The sequence below is a fragment of the Bufo gargarizans genome, chromosome 9, assembly GCF_014858855.1.
Source record: "Bufo gargarizans isolate SCDJY-AF-19 chromosome 9, ASM1485885v1, whole genome shotgun sequence".
NCBI lineage: Eukaryota > Metazoa > Chordata > Amphibia > Anura > Bufonidae > Bufo > Bufo gargarizans.
Genome location: NC_058088.1, coordinates 4970483 through 4989590, shown reverse-complemented (window position 1 = coordinate 4989590; position 19108 = coordinate 4970483). Strand labels below are relative to the sequence as shown.

Sequence of the window (19108 nt, the reverse complement as noted above, 5' to 3'; positions counted from 1 at the left end):
CCGGTCCCATTTTGGCTGAAGGTGTGGTGGTCTCTGCTCTTTTTTCTGAATTGGAGGCAGAGGTGCAGGCAGCCCAGTCAGAGGCTCCTGATCTTTGTCCTCCTGGGAGGTTGTTTGTGCCTCTCGCTTTAAGACACAAGATTTTTAAGGAACACCACGATACGGTCCTTGCTGGGCACCCGGGGGGCAAGAGCCACACTGGATCTCATCGCTCGGAGATTCTGGTGGCCTGCGCTTCGTAAGTCGGTTGAGGGTTTTGTGGCAGCCTGCGAGACTTGCGCTCGTGCCAAAGTCCCTCATTCACGGCCATCAGGTCCTCTCCTACCCTTACCCATTCCTTCCCGTCCTTGGACACATCTGTCCATGGACTTCATAACGGACCTGCCTCGTTCCTCGGGGAAGACTGTGATTCTGGTGGTGGTGGACCGTTTTAGCAAAATGGTGCATTTCATCCCTTTTCCTGGTTTGCCCAATGCTAAGACGCTGGCGCAGGCATTTATTGATCACATTGTCAAATTGCACGGTATTCCTTCAGACATAGTCTCTGATAGGGGCACGCAGTTTGTTTCCAGATTCTGGAAGGCTTTCTGTTCTCGCTTGGGGGTTCGGTTGTCATTCTCTTCTGCTTTCCACCTGCAGTCGAATGGCCAGACAGAGTGCGTCAATCAGAATCTGGAGACATATCTGCGCTGTTTTGTGGCGGAGAATCAGGAGGATTGGTGTTCTTTTTTGTCCCTTGCTGAGTTTGCTTTAAATAACCGTCGTCAGGAGTCCTCTGATAAGTCACCATTTTTTGGTGCATATGGGTTTCATCCGCAGTTTGGGACTTTCTCGGGAGAGGGGTCTTCTGGTTTACCTGATGAGGACAGATTCTCCTCGTCTTTGTCATCTATTTGGCAAAATATTCAGGATAATCTAAAGAGCATGAGTGAGAGATATAAGCGTGTGGCAGATAAGAGACGTGTGCTTGGTCCGGACCTGAATGTTGGTGATCTGGTGTGGTTGTCTACCAAGAATATCAAATTGAAGGTTCCCTCCTGGAAGTTGGGTCCTAGGATTATTGGGCCTTACAAAATCCTGTCTGTCATCAATCCTGTTGCCTACCGTCTTGATCTTCCTCAGACTTGGAAGATCCATAATGTTTTTCATAAGTCCTTATTGAAACCTTATGTTCAACCCATTGTACCCTCGCCTTTGCCTCCTCCTCCGATTATGGTTGATGGGAATCTTGAATTTCAGGTCTCTAGGATTGTGGATTCTCGTCTTGTCCGCGGTTCTCTTCAGTACCTTGTTCATTGGGAGGGTTATGGTCCTGAGGAGAGGATGTGGGTCCCAATGACGGACATTAAGGCCCCTCGTCTCATCAGGGCTTTCCATAGGTCCCATCCTGAAAAGGTGGGCTCTGAGTGTCCGGAGTCAACTCGTAGAAGGAGGGGTACTGTCACAACCAGACAGCTGAGAAGCTCTGACAGAAGCCTTTCAGAACCTCCTCCTTGAGTTTTCTTTGTTGTGGTGTTCAGTTCCTCATCTTGTTAGCCTCTCTCAGCTGTCATGTAGTTGGACTGATTGCTTCCCTTTAAATTCCTCCCCATAATGCATTACTGGGCGGCTTATACTTCTTCCTGGAGTGTGTGTGCATGCTGATCCTATTTCCCAGTCTGCTACTAAGTTAAGTGCTGTACATTTATCTGTTATTTTCTGTTTGCTGGATCCCAGGTGACCCTGACTCCCTCTGTGTCTGGTGTAGGGAGCCGGTGGTCGTGTCCCCTCACTATTGTAGGGTGTTCAGGTGTTATATAGTCGAGGTACGTGGATATGCAACCATCCACCTCTGGGATTTTTGCATAGGCTGAGCAGCCAGGGAAAGTGCCAGGTTTTGTGCAGGGGTCTCCCTTTTGGTTCCTTAGCTTTGGATCCAGTGAGACATATATGCATGTTGCATTGTCTTGTTTCCTGTACACCGTCCGTGACACCGCCCGTGCATTCAGCCCCTATAGTTACGCCCCCACTTAGCCTACTACACAGAGACTGTATTGCAAAATATGCCTTTCAGGACCTGGGTAAAGTTTGATAACACTCTATGAGTACTTTAAGGACAGCAATTAGGCCACCTGCGCACAAGTGCGGGTGAAGGCACAAAGGATCCTCACCAATTTTCGTGTGGATTTATGTGCGTTTCTGCACAATATCTGCACCAAAATCCATGGTTTTTGGTGCGGATTAGATGCGGTTTTACCACAGATCTCACTCTTCATTGGAAAAGGGTGAAATCTGCAGCTAAAACCGCACACATAATTGACATGCTGAGGATTTGGGAATGTGCACGGCAGGTCAATTTCTGCTCGGAAAAAAATCTGCAAGGTGTACATGAGATTTATGTAATCCGCTGGTAGTGTACGACACTGTGGTTTGTTCACACGGGAATCCGCACTGACAAAAATGCACGTATTCCACAACATGTGCAGGTGGCCTTAAGATATCACCCAGTATCTGTTAATGTTGTGCAAGAAAAAGATTGACTCATATATGACTAAATCACAGGAGAAGATGGGGTAGGGAGGGCAAATTCACACAAAAATGATAAGTTCATATCATAAGATCACATCCATGCAGGGGCGTAACTACCATAGCTGCAGACCAGGCGACTGCTATGGGTCCCAGGACAAGAGGGAGCCCAATCTTAGTTGGGATTATCTCCTCTTCTACTAGAGGTGAAAACTTGGTCAGGACTCTACCCTCTAAAGGAACAACTTTTAGCAAATGAGGCAGTGGAAAGAGGGCCCAAGGGTCATTGAAAAGGGTTTAGGCAGAAACCCTTTTGTCCTGTGTGGGGGGGCCTGGTTGATTCTTGCTATGGGGCCCTTACTTCTCTATGTACGCCACTGCATCCATGGATCTGTGAGCCTGAACGTAAAGGTGTTCCATAGAGATAGACCATGTGGCTGCTGTGAGGCACTTGGAGAAAGGGAGTCCAGTCATGGTTGGTTCCAATACTTTCCTACTGGTTGGTGAGAACCTGCTTTCTTCTCAGGGGAACTGCCTATTTAGAAAAAGGTAGAAACAAACACCAGACCTGTCCTGGGTCGCAAAACCCTGCACCATAATAGCAGCCCAGTTTGATCTCTGCAGTAGGGCCCCTGTTCTTCTCTGTATGCTTCTGCTTGGACTTCCACAATTAGGCTAAGGTATGCCAAACCCTGTAAGTCCAAGAGATTTCCATTCACCAAAATCTTGGTGTTCAGTAGAGGGCTGCAGCCTCTTCTTTCTGGACATGGCTGTGGGCCTGAGCTCACAAATTCTAGATCAGGTGTAGGCAACCCCCGGCACTCCAGCTGTTGTGGAACTACAACTCCCATCATGCATACTTGCTCTGCTGTTCTCAGAACTCCCATACAAATAAATGGAGCATTCTGGGAATTGTGGTTTCACAACAGCTGGAGTGCCGAAGGTTGCTGACCCCTGTTCTAGATATCAGCAGGTCATTTTGGTTACCTTTGCCCTTTAATGCTGGTAAAATAGTAGAAAAAAAAAAGAAGCTGAAAAGGCTGTCAGGACTTACACATGACTTCTCCGTCTCTTACTACCATACCATATTTTGCAGAACTTAGTTGAAGAACCTCTTTGAAGGATAAAGGGAACGTGGCCTCTGTCACCATTGCCCTGAAATCCCATCTGTCAGCAGATTTGTACCTATGGCACTGGCTGACCTGTTACATGTGCGCTTGGCAGCTGAAGGCATCTGTGTTGGTCCCATGTTCATATATTGCCCTTTGAGAAAACTGAAGTTTTAATATATGCAAATGAGCCTCTAGGAGCCACGAGGGCGTTGCCGTTACATCTAGAGGAACCACTTTTTCTGCAGCTGCTGCACCCTCTCCACTTTAATTCGCAGGGCCAGGCAAATGACATTTTCACTGTCAGGCACTGGCAGTTGCAGAGAGAACAGAGCCTCTAGGTGTAAGGGTAACGCCCCCATTGCTCCTAGAGGCTCATTTGCATATATGGAAGCCTCATTTTTCAGCAATGCGGGCACATATGAACATGGGACCAACTCAGATGTCTTTAGCTGCCAAGCGCACATGTAACAGGTCAGCCAGTGTCATAGGTACAAATTTTCTGACAGATGGGCTTTAATCTCCATTGAGAGCAAAGAGATCTCTGTCTCTTGACAATTAATACTCAGCAGAATTGGCATCAACCACCGGGCATACCTGGTCTAATCCCAGGGCTTGGAGAGTCCAAGGCAATGAATAGAAGGCGCATTGCTGCACAAGTGACCTGGCCCTACTACACAGATATTTTCTTCCCCCTCTTATATTGTCTTATTAATCAGATTTTTTTTCACTAAAAATGTATTTTGAATAATTCTTGAGCTTTTCTTATCCCATGGACACCTGCTTATTCAGTTTTCATAGCATCTCCTCTTCCACTTGAGGACCCTCAGGGATCTAGGCCGCACTCCATTAGACAGTTACACTTCTCCAGTTTTTGTTAGTTTAATTGGTGAATTTATTGTAACTTTCTTAAAGGGAACCTGTCACGAGGATTTTGTGTATAGAGCTGAGGACATGGGTTGCTAGATGGCCGCTAGCACATCCGCAATACCCAGTCCCTATAGCTCTGTGTGCTTTTATTGTGTAAAAAAAACTATTTGATACATATGCAAATTCACCCGAGAAGAGTCCTGCCCCTGACTCATCAGGGACAGGACTCATCTCAGGTTAATTTGCATATGTATCAAATCATTTTTTTTTTACCCAATAAAAGCACACAGAGCTATGGGGACTGGGTATTGCGGATGTGCTAGCGGCCACCTAGCAACCCATGTCCTTAGCTCTATACACAAAATCCCGGTGACAGGTTCCCTTTAAGTGTTTCTGTTGTAAACCTCCAAATTTAGCCTTACTCCTGTGGGCACCAGCTGTTCTAACCGCTGTTTGTTATGCTGCCGTCTCCGCCATATAATAGAATATAATGAAATTCTATCCCCTAGGATGGAAACACAGAAACTGTTACATCTTGTGTAAGGAATTTGGCACGTACAGGTTATATTTTACTGCAAGTAGCACAGATTCAAAGTGTTGATTCATCATGACAATGCTGACTATTGAGGTTATGGCGCACATCACAGCTCGGGTCCCAAGGATTTAAAGGGGATTTGGCTTAGATCACATTAAACTGGAGTGTTTATATTGTGTCCTAATGCAATTATGTGAGTGCACCCTTTAAGCCACCCAATCCCTTTTGCAGTCCCAATTGGGGTCCTGAAAGAGCTTTCTTTCCCTAATGTGACTGCTGAGGCCAGTGATTGGCTGCAGCGGCCATGTGAATGAATGACGGATGTGATGTTACCGCTGTCGCACCAGTTTTTCATTTTATTAACTTTAGACAGTCCCAAGCTCTGTGCTGAACGTCTAAAAATCTTGACTGCCAAGTGTAAAATTGCTTTAATTTCTGCAGGTGTGTAGGGTTAAATGGGTTTTTCGGTACTTTAATATTGGTGTCCATCCTCAGGACAGGTCATCAATATCTGATTGGCAGAGGCACGACATCCTGCAACCCTGCTGATCAGATGTTCTGCTGTAGCTCTGGTGGCAGAAGTCGGCAACTGTGTAGTACCCCAGAGGGGGCACCACCATTCTTACACCTAGCTACTGTCTCTAATGGCTAGCAAAGCATGTCATCTGTGTATTTAATTTCAGGTTCTCTGATACTGTGCCTTAATATTATTGTTAGGCAACTGTTATTACATATAATGTGCCTGGTTGTCCAGCAGGTGGCAGTGTATCTGGCAGAGAGTACCTTTAGATAAAATGGAACTTACCATTCCATTCTCCCCCTTTTGTGCAGAAGTGGGATAGTCCTGCTTCCTACCAAGGGAAGGGCTGGAGGAAGCTATAGTTGAGTCGAGAGTAGGGATCGAGCGATATTGATTTTTTAGAGCCGATACAGATAACCTGTGAACTTTCAGGCCAATAGCCGATAATTTATACTGATATTCCGTGCATTTTCATAATAATAATTTTTTTACGCCGTTCACCACATAGGATATTTTTTTTAATATTTTAATAGTTTGGACTTTTCGGACGTGGCAATATGTGATATGTTTATTTATTTATTGTTTATATATTTTATATGTAAAATTGGGAAAGTGGGTGATTTATACTTAATATTTAGGTGTTTTTTTACTTTTTATTTAATAACTATTTTCCCCCTTAGGGCCTAGAACCTGGGATCTTTTAATCCCTTGTCCTAGTCACCCTAATAGAGCTCTATTAGGGTAAATAGGACTTCACACTGTCCCTGCTGTCCTGTGCATAGTGCACACAGCAGCAGGGAGCTTACCATGGCAACCAGGGCTTCAGGAGCGTCCTGGCTGCCATGGTAACCGATCGGAGCCCCAGGATTACACTGCTGGAGCTCCGATCAGAAGCTGCCACTGCCACCAATGAAGAGGAGGGGACCATGAGGCCACTGCCACCAATGATTTTAATACTGGGGGTGGGGGGAGGGCGCACTGCGCCACCAATGTTTTTTGCACTGGGGAGGGCGCACTGCGCCACCAATGTTTTTAGTACTGGGGAGGGCCGACGTTTAATACAGGAGGTGGGTGTGCTGGTGCAGAATCACATAGCCAGCACCCTGCATCTGACAGGAGACAGGAACCTGTGATCAGCGGCAGCAGTTAACTGCCGCTGATCACAGCTTCCTGTCATATAGGCTGGGCAACGCCTCCTGTATTTGTATTAGACGTTAATTATCATTGGCGGTGCAGTGCACTCGCCCCTCCTCCTCCCGTCTCTCCTCATTGGCAGCGTGGCACAGGGGGGAGGGAGAGAGTGACTCCTTCTCCCCTGTGCTGCCAAGGGAACATGAGCGCGCTGACAGCAGTGTGCTCATGTTCTGTGATAGCACGCTGGACGCATTATCGGCAAGGTTAGATGCCGAATACCGATAACTTGGAAAATCGATAATATCGGTAACTCTGATAATCGGTCGATCCCTAGTCGAGAGTATAGAAGCTGAGAAGTGGAGTTGAGAGTTGGAGCAAGAGAGTGAAGTAGCACGGCGCGGGGAGGGGGCGGTTCCACTCACTTGCTGCAGAAGCTTTGGGAAAGTAACTCAAAGAGCAGCCCGCCGCTCCTGATATATAAAAGGACTTAGTACCTCTTAGAGGCAAAATGGAGCCAAAGACCCCTACTATGCAAAACAGGTCACAGGATACCTCACTCTATTAAGAAACAGTAACTGAAGCTGAGAGGAACCAGACTGAAGCCAGAGATCAGCACAGAGATAAAGCAAAGTATTCAAGTTTACCTGCCAGTTTACCCTTAGCCTGCTGGAGCCAAGATAAAGGTCAAATATCGTTTGGATGACACAAGTTTATTGCAAGTTTATTCAAGTAAAACCGTTTAACTTCTGTAATCTACTTACTCCACCAAGTACATCTCCTTTGTTGCTACAGAGCCTAACCCCGTGTTGCGACAGTATCCAGGTAGGAGCACCGTGACACAAACTTTTAAGGCAATAACATACCACTCTGCATTCCTAAACACTGGGATGCATGCCACAACTGGACTACACAGCTCGATAGAAGCAGCACTGCAGTAACCAGCTGCGCTGGAGCTATTGCAGCTTCTGCAGAACACCTGATCAGCAGTGGCGTGGGGTGTCAGAAATTCGCTGATCAGATAATATTGACCTATTATGAGGATAGCCCACCAAAATTAAAGTACTGGAAAAGCCCTTTAAGTGATTTCATTTTTATTGCCTGCAGCCACCACTAGGGGGAGCTTACAATCTTAGTGCATACTATTTTATTATTGAGCTCAATGTAGAAACAGTATGCAGTAAAATCTCCCCCTGGTGGTTGCTGCAGGTAATCACATTTCTGTCTTATAATCCTGTGTCTTTAAAGGGATTTTGGAGCTCTGCATCCGAAAAATTAAACTCTGAATGTTAGAAAGATATATTAAGTAATTAATGAGCCCATAAGGGTGGATCTATTAGGATTTAAAGGGAACCTGTCACATTGAAGTTGGTGTCTGAGCTGCAGGCAGCATGTTATAGGGCAGGAGGAGCTGAGCAGATTGATATATAATTTTGTGGGCAAAGATTCAGTAAAATTTGTAATCTATCCATTTAATTCTATGCTCATTCTGTCCTTTGAAGTCCAGGAGGCGGTCCTATCAGTGATTGACAGCCTTCCCTCTATAGCTGTGTATACACATATCACTTTCAATCACTGATAGGACCGTCTCCTGGACTTCAAAGCCCAGAATGAGAAGAAACTTAAATGAATAAAATACAAATTTTACTGACTCTTTTCCCACAAAACTGGATATCAATCTGCTCAGCTCCTCCTGCTCTATAACATGCTGACTTCAGATTTCTTAGCATTTTCATGGTGACAGGTTCCCTTTAAAAATGAAATAGTGTTCAATGGTGGACATTAGGAATGAGCTATCCATAACTAATACTAATAAGATCATCCTCCATTTTCTTAAATGAGGCTATTTTCGGTAAAAATAGTAATAGTGAAGAACAATATATTGATTCATTGCTTATATGGATCTGTAACTAAGAGGTGACATGTTTCTGAAAGTTCAAAAACGATGATTTTCTTTATGCTCTGCAGAGAAGTTCCAGGCTGCGGACCCCACTGGCTCTGGTGAAGTGACCCTAAACTATCGTCAGGTTTGTATCTCTAAAGAGTTAGTAAATAAGTATAGTCCTTCCGTCTCCCTCGTACAGATGCATGCTCGGTTTGCAAGAGGAGGGACACTTATCCCCTGCCAAAACAAGAGGATAGGGTGCTGAAATTTATCATGCGTGATTATTCTCTCCCCTGTCAGGGGAGAGTCTGAAGGCCCTCATACACTTCAGATAGTTGGCCAACACCACAAAAATCACAGGGTTTTGGCCAAAGATAGCCGTATGTGTTTGAGTGCATACACAGGGCAACGCTGGGCCCCATAGCCTTGTGTGATCTGGACTATTGTAAGTACACCTCTGCCTATCCTTAAGATAAATTATGATTAACTCAGTGGGGTCCAACCCTCAGCACACCCATGCATACTTGCCAAAACTGTAGTTTATAAATCCGGGGCATGCAAGCCCCACCCCAGGAACACCGCCAAACCCACCCTGAGAATGCCCACATGAGTGGAGCTTGCATACGCCACACTCCTTTTGGGCCAGAACGATATGAACTTGCTGGCACTTGTCTTTGAAAATTAGGGACAATCTATGAAAACCAGGCATCATATAGTACAATACAATCTCTTTCTAACAAAGCTAGAACCAGCCCTGTACCTCACATGGGTCCAGAGATCTCCCCATGTATTGCTCCAATTGTTCTGCTAGATTTTGTTCCAACTGGCAGCTGAGGGGCATGATCTTTCTGCTACATCTCAGGAGGAGTGTCTTTTCTGCTGTAGCTCCTTACCTGTAACTACCACGGCTTCTAACAGTAGATCCCGGCTGGTGGCAGTTGAAGATTTAAACTGAGCATGTGTGACCACCTCGGTGAGGTGGACAAGAAATAAGAGAAAAAAAGAACAAACAGCAGGTGGCGCTAATACAGATACATTTTTTTTAATAGCTCAGTGGCTATACTAAATTTTTTATGACATGGAATTAAAAAAGTATTCAGATCCAGGGGCTGGTTTGAAAAAGGCAGAATATTTTTCGTGGCACAACCCCTTAAAGATTCAGCACTGTTGACAACTGTGATGATCAAGTGTTTGAAGGGGCCCCGCTGCTCTATGTTTACATCGCACTGTATATATTTTCACATGTGTATGGGGCAGTACTCGGAGCAGCCGCTCGCTACAAAAAGTTTGGTATTCTGAGTATGTATAAGCACCACAACCCCTTCAACAGCTGGGACGCGGACCCCAGGTGATCTAGTTTTGAAGGCCTGTTCTATGGACAGGCCATCGCTTTTATAAAGCTGAATAACCCCTTTAAGATTAGGGATCCTTATAGAGATTTTTTTATTCGTATTTATGTATTTCAATTATCAGACACCCTTTTATACAACATGTGTGATATACTTTACCTCCACAGTGGCTGCTGCTGGCTGTATTCAACTGATGGAAAAGTTGACGTGAGACAACCCTCTCAAAGGAGCAGCTTTCTCAGGGCTTTCCTACCTCACAGACTGCATTTCACCCACGCTATTTATTTTTACGTACACGTCAGATCATTTCATGAATGATCTTCATTCTGCAATATCCCGCAGCTGCCTCAAGATGGAATCTGTGAAAATCTCACAATAAATCAAGGCTTAATTGTGTCTTTTCTTAGAAGACGAGGTGACAAAATATTTTTATACAAGTTTCGCAAGTTTATACAGAAGCACAATATGGATCCAGCTGGTAATGGTGTAAACAGTTCTGCGGCTCTGTTTATAGGAGGTGGTTAAAAGCTCCTTATAAAGGAAGAGTAAATCACTGCGCTCATTAATGGGAGCCAAAATGGAGAAGAGAAATTGCTTTCCTTGCCGAAAGTCTCCAAGGAAGATCAGGCCATGGTTCCAGGAGTAAATCCTCAGAAATATCAGTCGCTTTTATAACTGTATATCTAAAGCTGGCCATACACATTATACTTTTGTTGACTGAACCCAGCAAGAACTGCAAGTTCGGCTGACCCTTTGTTGTGTACTGGGGAGCTCCAGATTCTCCTCGGACAGATGATTTCAAGGGAGATATTGGAATGGCAAAATTTATATTTTTGCCTGATCCTTTTGTTCTCCAGCAAGATAAACCACTGCCAGAACTGTCTGGCAGCAGCTTTCTCCACTCTCCCCATTGAATACACATACAAGTTGTGCCGAGCCAAATGTGTATGGAGAAGTAGGAGGCAATAGGGAGAGATTGCTGTCGGTCAAATTAACCTTTGGCCGACAATTATTGAATGTGTATTCCCAGCTTTAAAGGGGTTTTATCATCTCAGACAATGGGGGAATATGCAACGGGTGACTCCCCCTAGGGCCCTCTATATATAGAACGCGTGTCCCAGATGTAGAAATGACGAGTGGTATAGTGCGGCCTAAAATGTCTCTTTATATGTGTCACGGTGCTCCTACCTGGATACCGCTGGACCGCAGGCTTTGGCTCCAAAGCAATAATAGGGGGAATAATTAAGGGATTTGAAAGAAAGATTGAGTCCAGACATTGTATGTAGTTGAACAGCAGCTTTACTTTGCATAAACGTTCTCCAAAACGGTTTATAGACTTCGTCTTGGTCCCAGCAGGCGTTAGCATTAAAACTGGCAGGCAAACTCGACTCTGCTACATCTGTTTCTCTCTGGCTCTGCTGTACTGACATGCTGACTGTATGACTTTGCTTCTTCTTGTATGCTGCACTTCTCTTTGTATGGTCTGTCTCTAGATTAGGCCAAGGAACTTTCCTCCTGGCTCCTGAGGCTCTAAGCTTTGGCCTCCATAGCCAGCAGAGCTGAGGGTGCTCTGGCTGGCTTGGGCACGTCCAGCAGAGACGTGCCCCTGCACACCTGTCCCCTAGCAGGGGATATGCTAGACTAACTAGAAACTGGTCCCCACCTTTCCTGCAGGAAGTGGGACTCGTCCACTTCTCTTCAGAGTGGGGGTTAGAATGGAATGGAAGGTTCCATTCTATCTAAGATAGCCCTGCCATATTTTCTGCCCCCTGCTGGTGAACCAGGCACATTACATGAACAGTTACATGACATTAGAAATGCACAGTGTGGAGGACCTGGAATAAAATGCACAAGATGACATGAAGTTAGACCAATAAAGACAGTATATAGCAAAGAAAGGCGGCTCTCCACAGGTTTTTTGGAAAAAACAGGTGCTCTTGCTCAATTTGACTCACCCTCGTCAGTTAAAATTTAAAATAGTAGATTGATGAGCAGGCACTCTAATTATGGGTACATGGAAGACAATTTTATTAAATACTAAAATATAGAGACATAAAACCGTAAAATACAAATATATTATCAATAGTAGCAGTATCAAGATATAAATAATCTGAATAATTATAGCAGCAATAGCAATAAGACAGCAAACAGTCGCTAATAGGTAGTATGCAACAGTATCAATAGCAGTTGGAGGATATTAATAGTATGGACAGCAATCAATGTGCATATAAATAAAAAGCAGAAACTTTTTCTAAAATTGGATTAGTGGTGATAGTTCCATGTATTAATCCCCATGTGATGTATTCCACTGTCTGTTTAGAGGTTGAATCGCTATATGATATAGCAACAACGTAGCAGCACTATTCCTATTTGTAACACTCTGACATCAATGTTGCCGTTTTGAAAGTTCCACTATTTACGTGCCTACAGTGGATCGCTAGGGGTCTTCTTTCTTTATATAGTGTAGACACAGTCCCACTTTTTAATGTAGAGATAATGAATCTTCAGTTGTGCACATCAGATATTTAGATTTACTCACAGTTGCGCTGCTCTCTGGTGCGGCGTCCCGCTCCTGCTGTGAGAACAGGCTGACCTTTATTGTATGGATCCTCCGGTCACAGCTTCTTTGATAAGTCGGCGTTCCACGTGTAATGGCGGCGTCTCTGTTTATCAGTTCCGCCTCTCCAATATCCAGGATGCCACTTGGTTTCTTTATCCAGCTGTCGGGGTTCCACTTTGTAGATGTTAGGTCTAATCTTGTGAGGTTTTTTAGATTCAGTTTCTCTTAGAGCGCTCCAGTGGTGTAGTTATAATCTTCATATGCTTGTTCACCCAAACATGTTTCGGAGCTCAGACTTGCTCCTTCCTCAGTGGTCAAGCATATTAACAATCTCTTCCCTTTTTATCCTGTGTCGGTCTGTCAAAAAAGCCGGAATCTAATCCGGAATGGTATCTGTATAAAGTCCATTGGATAAAATTCAGTTTTTTCTTGTGAAAATATCTCAGTCCTTTTCTATAGAGAATGTTGCTATTCATGAAGTTTCTTTTCTTTCCGATGTTTACAAATAATTATTTGTGAATAAAAAAAAAAAAAAATATATATATATATATATATATATATATATATATATATATATACACACACATTCATTTAAAAATACATATATAAAAAATATATATAAAACATTAGGGGAATATGAACCTTATGGTTCCAATCACAATTTTATAATGCATTTTCAATTGCAAACTTATAAAATAGAAATATTTTTCAAAAAAATTCATTTTTCAAGCAATGTATAAAAATATGTAAAAATATATATAGGAGACTCCAAAGAACAAGGAAATTCCGAAAATAAGGGTAATACCCAGAGAAGAGAGGAAAAAGAAAAAACACAAGAAAATACTCAAAAAATACAGCAGACTAGATATAATATACCAGTCACAAACAAATACGAAGCCCTGTCTAATGAACATTTTTTAGATGGGACCCCCCCTCACCACAAAACAAGGACACGATACAGATCACAAACGTCACACGAACGTCACTACTCACCACCAATAAGGAGACATTATTCACCTCCACCATTGAAACACCAATACAACTTACGCCACAGACATCAACATTACAGGAGTTACCAACCAAACAGAACACAACACTCACAAGATACACAGTGGGCGACACCGACAAGGAACAATGGGGAGACACATTATCACAAAGAGAAAACACAAAACAAAAACCGAAAAAAACACGGAGAGGACGAAAGAAACCAACACCACAGGATATAAAAGAAATAGATGCGATTATAAATTTGAGTGACACGAAATTGTCTGATGCACAAATTAGGGTGCTGAATAAAGGGTTAAAATTTGCACCGACACCGAAAATAAATAAATTTGAGGCCTATATTGGGGTAGAAAAATTTATAAGAAAAATTTGTTTGAAAAAATATTTCCTGAAAAATCCGATTCTGGAACAGGCAGAGAAAAATTACAAATATACACATACAGAGTTAAAAGAAACCTCAAAAAAAATTCCCTAGACAGGAAATAGGGCAGGAAATTGCAGCATTTAGACAGTGTGTCAGTTCAGACATAAGGAAATTAAAACATGGACGAAATTTTAAAAATAATTTAACAAATCAAGAAAGACAGGCAATCAAACAGCTTCAAAAACAGGAAAATTTGATAATACGACCAGCGGATAAAGGAGGAGCCATAGTAGTAATGGAGGTAGAAAAATATAATAATGAATGTTTGAGACAATTGACAGACTCAAACACCTATGCCAAACTAAAAGGAGATCCAGGAGAACAATTTTACCAGGAACTTCTACAATACTGTAAAAAAGGTTTGGATAGCAACATTTTGCTAAAGCAGGAATATGATTTTATTACGAAAACACAACGAAGATTACCAGCGTTTTATTGTCTCCCCAAAGACCCAAAAAATCCCCCTGGCCGTCCAATAATTTCAGGGATTGGATCTTTAACCTCTAACCTATCACAGTATATAGATAGAATGTTACAGCCATCGGTAAAAAAGAGCGCCTCATATATAAAAGACACTACCCAGATTATTAAAATCCTAGAGAAATTGGAGTGTGATCCAAATTGGATTATGGGGACGCTAGATGTGAACTCCCTATATACAATAATAAGTCATGAGCAGGGAGTCGCAGCAATGAAAAATCAGCTGGAGAAAAACAGTGGATTGTATACTGAACAGATAGGTTTTTTAGAAGATGGGGTCAATTTTATCCTGTCACATAATTATTTTTATTTTGAATCCGATTTTTATCTTCAAACAAGGGGGACTGCCATGGGCACCAGATTTGCCCCCAGTTATGCTAATCTATTTATGACAGATTGGGAGGACACCTTCATCGGTCCAAGACTGGGGACAGATCTGGTGCTCTGGCAACGTTTTATTGATGATGTCATTTTTATCTGGAAAAGTGGGAGAGAGGAACTTTTAAAGTTTTTACAAGATATTAATATAAATACGTTTAATTTAAAGTTTACCAGCAATGTGAACCCTATAGAGACCGAATATCTGGATCTATTAATTAAGAACGAAGAGGGTAGATATATATGCAGTACTTTCCAAAAACCAATTTCGAGAAACAGCTATATATTATTCAGCAGCTGCCATCTTCCGAGATGGCTGCTGAACATCCCAACAGGACAATTTGGTAGGCTCAGAAGGAATTGTACAAAAATGGAGCAGTTTGAAATGGAAGCTGAAAAGATGAAAACTTGCTTCCTAGACAAAAAGTACCCAATAGACATAGTGGAAGAATCACTATGCAAAATTAGAAACAAAGATAGAAATTCTTTTTTTAAATTAGAAAATATGGACGATAAATATAGCATAAGTGGTAACTCAAAAGATGAAACACCAAGAATTATCCTACCCTTCAACCCAGAATATAAAAAAGTGGAACGAATCATCAAACGCTATTGGCACCACATCCGAGAGGATAAGACTATTGGTACATTAATATCAAAAAATCCACAGTTTGTATATACAAAAGTACAGAATTTGGGATGTAAAATAGCGCCAACAATAAAACAAACCCAAATAAAAAAGAAAGGAACTCGACAATATTGGGACCACTTAAAAGGGTTTTTTAGGTGTGGAAAATGTTCAAACTGCAAACAGACAACTTTTCCCAGAAAAACTATGGAAGTACAATCCAGACAAAACAATTTTAAAATTGAAATTAATGACCTACTGACCTGTAATTCAGAGAACGTATTATATTTGATCCTGTGCCCTTGTGGCAAACAGTATATAGGGCGTACTAAAAGACTCCTGAAAACCAGGATAGCAGAACATATCGGAAATATAAAAAAGGGATATGAAAAACATGTCCTGTCGAGACATTTTAAACAATATCATGACCAGAACCCCTCAGGTTTAGTGTTTGCAGCTTTTGAAAAAATAAACAAACACTGGAGGGGGGGCGATCATATCGCTAGAATGTCCCGACAGGAGTCAAGAAGAATCTTCGAGTTCGACTCCATCCAACCAAATGGCTTGAATGCGGAACTCGAGATTTTTGGCTTCCTGTAAAATGGGGTGCCCCTGGTTGACGGAGGACGGTGGTCTCTGTTTCTATCAGCACCCCCGTCTTCCCTTAACTAGGGGTCCTCCGTAAAACTACATTCTTTGGAGTCTCCTATATATTTTTACATATTTTTATACATTGCTTGAAAAATGAATCTTATAAGTTTGCAATTGAAAATGCATATAAAACTGTGATTGGAACCATAAGGTTCATATTCCTCTAATGTTTTATATATATTTTTTATATATATTTTTATATATGTACTTTTAAATGAATGTGTATATATATATATATATTTTTTATTTACAAATAATTATTTGCAAACATCGGAAAGAAAAGAAACTTCATGAATAGCAACATTCTCTATAGAAAAGGACTGAGATATTTTCACAAGAAAAAACTGAATTTTATCCAATGGACTTTATACAGATACCATTCCGGATTAGATTCCGGCTTTTTTGACAGACCGACACAGGATAAAAAGGGAAGAGATTGTTAATATGCTTGACCACTGAGGAAGGAGCAAGTCTGAGCTCCGAAACATGTTTGGGTGAACAAGCATATGAAGATTATAACTACACCACTGGAGCGCTCTAAGAGAAACTGAATCTAAAAAACCTCACAAGATTAGACCTAACATCTACAAAGTGGAACCCCGACAGCTGGATAAAGAAACCAAGTGGCATCCTGGATATTGGAGAGGCGGAACTGATAAACAGAGACGCCGCCATTACACGTGGAACGCCGACTTATCAAAGAAGCTGTGACCGGAGGATCCATACAATAAAGGTCAGCCTGTTCTCACAGCAGGAGCGGGACGCCGCACCAGAGAGCAGCGCAACTGTGAGTAAATCTAAATATCTGATGTGCACAACTGAAGATTCATTATCTCTACATTAAAAAGTGGGACTGTGTCTACACTATATAAAGAAAGAAGACCCCTAGCGATCCACTGTAGGCACGTAAATAGTGGAACTTTCAAAACGGCAACATTGATGTCAGAGTGTTACAAATAGGAATAGTGCTGCTACGTTGTTGCTATATCATATAGCGATTCAACCTCTAAACAGACAGTGGAATACATCACATGGGGATTAATACATGGAACTATCACCACTAATCCAATTTTAGAAAAAGTTTCTGCTTTTTATTTATATGTACATCGACTGCTGTCCATACTATTAATATCCTCCAACTGCTATTGATACTGTTGCATACTACCTATTAGCGACTGTTTGCTGTCTTATTGCTATTGCTGCTATAATTATTCAGATTATTTATATCTTGATACTGCTACTATTGATAATATATTTGTATTTTACGGTTTTATGTCTCTATATTTTAATATTTAATAAAATTGTCTTCCATGTACCCATAATTAGAGTGCCTGCTCATCAATCTACTATTTTAAATTTTAACTGACGAGGGTGAGTCAAATTGAGCAAGAGCACCTGTTTTTTCCAAAAAACCTGTGGAGAGCCGCCTTTCTTTGCTATATACTGTCTTTATTGGTCTAACTTCATGTCATCTTGTGCATTTTATTCCAGGTCCTCCACACTGTGCATTTCTAATGTCATGTAACTGTTCATGTAATGTGCCTGGTTCACCAGCAGGGGGCAGAAAATATGGCAGGGCTATCTTAGATAGAATGGAACCTTCCATTCCATTCTAACCCCCACTCTGAAGAGAAGTGGACGAGTCCCACTTCCTGCAGGAAAGGTGGGGACCAGTTTCTAGTTAGTCTAGCATATCCCCTGCTAGGGGACAGGTGTGCAGGGGCACGTCTCTGCTGGACGTGCCCAAGCCAGCCAGAGCACCCTCAGCTCTGCTGGCTATGGAGGCCAAAGCTTAGAGCCTCAGGAGCCAGGAGGAAAGTTCCTTGGCCTAATCTAGAGACAGACCATACAAAGAGAAGTACAGCATACAAGAAGAAGCAAGGTCATACAGTCAGCCTGTCAGTACAGCAGAGCCAGAGAGAAACAGATGTAGCAGAGTCGAGTTTGCCTGCCAGTTTTAATGCTAACGCCTGCTGGGACCAAGACGAAGTCTATAAACCGTTTTGGAGAACGTTTATGCAAAGTAAAGCTGCTGTTCAACTACATACAAGGTCTGGACTCAATCTTTCTTTCAAATCCCTTAATTATTCCCCCTATTTATTGCTTTGGAGCCAAAGCCTGCGGTCCAGCGGTATCCAGGTAGGAGCACCGTGACACACATAAAGAGACATTTTAGGCCGCACTATACCACTCGTCATTTCTACATCTGGGACACGCGTTCTATATATATATATATATAGAGGGCCCTAGGGGGAGTCACCCGTTGCATATGCCCCATTGTCTGAGATGATAAAACCCCTTTAAAGCTGGGAATACACATTCAATAATTGTCGGCCAAAGGTTAATTTGACCGACAGCAATCTCTCCCTATTGCCTCCTACTTCTCCATACACATTTGGCTCGGCACAACTTGTATGTGTATTCAATGGGGAGAGTGGAGAAAGCTGCTGCCAGACAGTTCTGGCAGTGGTTTATCTTGCTGGAGAACAAAAGGATCAGGCAAAAATATAAATTTTGCCATTCCAATATCTCCCTTGACATCATCTGTCCGAGGAGAATCTGGAGCTCCCCATACACAACAAAGGGTTTTAAGGGATTGTGTTATCTCAAGCATTGGTGGCATATCGCTAGGATATGCCACTAATGTTCTGTTCTAGAGATAGATGCGGGTCCTGCACCAATTAGACATTAATGGCATATCCTAGCGATATGGCACCAATGCTTTAGATAACACAATCCCTTAAAGGGGTTGTGTCATCTCAGACAATGGGGGCATATTGCTAGGATATGCCTCCATTGTCTGATAAGTGCAGGTCCCACCTCTGGGACCCGTATCTATCTCTAGAACAGAGGCGGTAAAGTGAAGGAGATCGGACTGTGCATGCGCGGCAAGCCCCCCCCCCCCCCCCCCTCAATACTTCTATGGGGCTAAAAGAAATAGCTGAGCCAATGCTTGGCTATTTTCAGCAGTCCCATAGAAATAAATAGAGGGTGGGTCCAAACTGATTGAAGATGGAGCAACACCTGGGTTCAGCAATACCCTTAGGGCCCTTGCAGACGAACGTTGGTCACGCTGCG

The 19108-nt window shown here is 42.6% G+C and overlaps 1 protein-coding gene across 1 annotated transcript in view; it reads left to right on the top strand.

Moving 5' to 3' along the window:
• The window catches only part of LOC122946852 (calpain-1 catalytic subunit-like), a 62075-nt gene extending 51786 nt beyond the window's left edge, over positions 1-10289 (top strand). The window contains exons 20-21 of the mRNA XM_044306711.1: positions 8639-8697; positions 10072-10289. Coding sequence (XP_044162646.1) covers positions 8639-8697; positions 10072-10098 — 86 coding nt within the window. The 3' untranslated portion in view covers positions 10099-10289. The remainder of the gene's footprint in view (positions 1-8638; positions 8698-10071) is intronic.
• The last annotated feature ends 8819 nt before the right edge of the window (positions 10290-19108 follow it).